Source organism: Trichechus manatus, unplaced genomic scaffold (genome assembly GCF_000243295.1).
Source record: "Trichechus manatus latirostris isolate Lorelei unplaced genomic scaffold, TriManLat1.0 scaffold00072, whole genome shotgun sequence".
NCBI classification, from domain to species: domain Eukaryota; kingdom Metazoa; phylum Chordata; class Mammalia; order Sirenia; family Trichechidae; genus Trichechus; species Trichechus manatus.
The window spans coordinates 902843-905077 of record NW_004444008.1 but is presented as its reverse complement, the minus strand read 5'-3'; the positions used below and the strand labels follow the sequence as shown (position 1 = coordinate 905077).

General features: G+C 60.9%; 1 protein-coding gene across 1 annotated transcript in view; it reads right to left on the bottom strand.

The window, feature by feature from the left end:
- Window positions 1–2235, bottom strand: part of NKD2 (NKD inhibitor of WNT signaling pathway 2) — a 31910-nt gene that overhangs the window by 21722 nt on the left and 7953 nt on the right. Inside the window, exons 4-7 of the mRNA XM_012556640.1 lie at window positions 1965–2030; window positions 1390–1444; window positions 835–916; window positions 416–475 (exon numbers count right to left, since the gene is read on the bottom strand). Of these exons, the coding sequence (XP_012412094.1) occupies window positions 416–475; window positions 835–916; window positions 1390–1444; window positions 1965–2030 (263 nt within the window). The remainder of the gene's footprint in view (window positions 1–415; window positions 476–834; window positions 917–1389; window positions 1445–1964; window positions 2031–2235) is intronic.

Below are 2235 nucleotides of genomic sequence, written 5' to 3'. Positions count from 1 at the left end.
AGGCTTGTCATGATCATCGGAGGCACCAGGGCATGAAGAGACACTTTGAAGAGTTGTAAGCATTGTGCAGGCAGACACTCCAGAACACGAGGAAAAAATGCAACATTTTTGTTTGCCCAACTGAGTCAGAATGTCCCCCTGTCACCTGTCGGGGGCTGCAGCTAACAGGGCCTGGTGGGCAGCCTCTGTGCTGGTGGTGGGTGGTGAGATGGATCGTGACCACCCATTTCATCCTAGGTCTGGACTCAGGGCATTGCCTTGCAGCGTCTCCAACCTGCTAAGCACTCCCCAGGCCAACCATGGCCGGCAGCCACCACAGGTGCCTCTGCACAGGTGGGAGGTGACACCTCTAGGGAGCCCTGGAGCCGCGGAAGAGTTGGGAAGCACTGGGCTGAAAGGTAAGAATGCACCTCACCTTCGCTGTTGAATCTGGAACCAGAGGGTGCCCAGGGCTGCCTGGCTCCGTCCCTGGCACCTGCTGTGCACCCAGGTCTGTGTGGTACAAGGGCCTCGCGCTCCACTCCCTGATCAGCCAGGCGTGGCCCCCTGAAGGCCACCACATCACAATCCCATGGTTGGTTCTCCTGCCCTCCTGGGCCACTCTCTGTCACAGCTGGGTGTGCGCACTGAGGGTCTCTGCAGGCCGGGGTCCCGAGTACAGCCTGGGAAGGAGCCTCAGACATTGGGACTCAAATGGGCAGGGAGTTGGGCGCAAGCAGGTCCCGAAGTGAGGATGTGTCTCTTAGGTGCCCTCAGCCATGAGTCCACATGTGCAGGCCCTGCCCATGGTGCTGTGACACATCGGTGACAAAGCCCACTCCCCTCCGTTCTCACCCCACCAGCCCAGCATCGTGGAGAGGGATGAGCATGTGGCAGGTCCTCAGAAGCCGTCCCGAGAGGGGACATGGGCAGCCACCTGAAGGAGATGAGGCGTGGAGTCATGGGGGGACCTCCCCGGCAGAGGCATCCTGTGCAAAAGTCGTGGGGCAGGACTGCAAATCTTGGGATCAGAGTGGGTGTGGTTGAGGAGGTTCGGGGGCCAGGACGTGGTGGGAGGGTGCTGCCCGGGGAGGGCTCCACCCTGAGTGCAGGGCTGGGATGTGTCTTATCCCCGCAGGACCACGGGGCAACAACTTAGAGGCGGAGGGAAGGGCCTCAGCCGGGGAACTTGAGGAAGCAACAATGCTGTCCAGCCAATAGCTGCCGCTGTCTGACGCCAAGCAGAAGCAGCGGCTGAGGAGGAGAGAAATGGGTGGCTGTGGCCTAGTTTACAGACAGAACCCATGATTTCCTGAGGGGTGAGATGTGGCATGGCAGGAAGGTGCCAGTCCCGCTCGTGGCTGGGAAGGAGACCCCAGAGGCTCCATGTTCCTGTCCTGATTGTCCCACCAGGAGGCGAGGGGCCGAGGGGCAGGGCAGCCACGTCCTCTTGGCTGAACACGCTCTGAAGAGGGAGTGGAGGCCGTTAGGGCAGGACATCCCTGGCCTTCAAGGATGGAGTGACCGCAGAGCTGGTCAGGGCTGATGACACCGCCCACCCGAGGGACATCCTTGGTCTAAAGGGGACTCCTGGGGGGTCTCTTTTCAGCCAGGTAATTCAATGTTCTTAGATTTGTCCCAACCTGGTTAAAAGTTGTTCCAAATCTAGAAAAGTCCAATGATGACCGCATCCCTGCTGAGGTAGCACAGGCCCGGCCTACAGGAGGTGGATGGCTTCCGAGAGTCAGCCAGAGAGCTTTGGGCCACGGCCTCTGAGCTACACTGGACTGGTCTGCAGACCTCAGGCACCGCTGCTTTCTCATTGGTTTTGCAAGGAGAGCAGCGCACAGGACAGCCGGACACCCAAATCTGGGCTCCAAGAGGCGACGGAACCGCGTGTCTGCAAAGGGAGCTTGGTCTGGGTGGTGACCCAGCGCTGGAGCCCAGCTTCCTCTCTGCAGCTCTAGCAGGAGGACCAGACCCACCTGCCGCTCAGGTCCGAGGAGAAGGGGCGCGGCGGGGGGCGGTGGAGAGAGGGGGTGGAGTGGGGGCTAGTGGGTGCAGAGGGAGTGGGCGGGGCGAAGGGCGGAGTGAGGGGGTTCAGAGGTATAGCCCAGCACCGGGTCCTCAAAGGGCGTCCTAGACCAGAGTAGCGCATCCTTGGGGACTTGTGAAGATGCGCGTTCTCCGCCACGAATCAGAAATTCTGGGGTGGGGCCCGTGTTTCACAGCAGCCTGGGAGTGAGCAACAGGAGC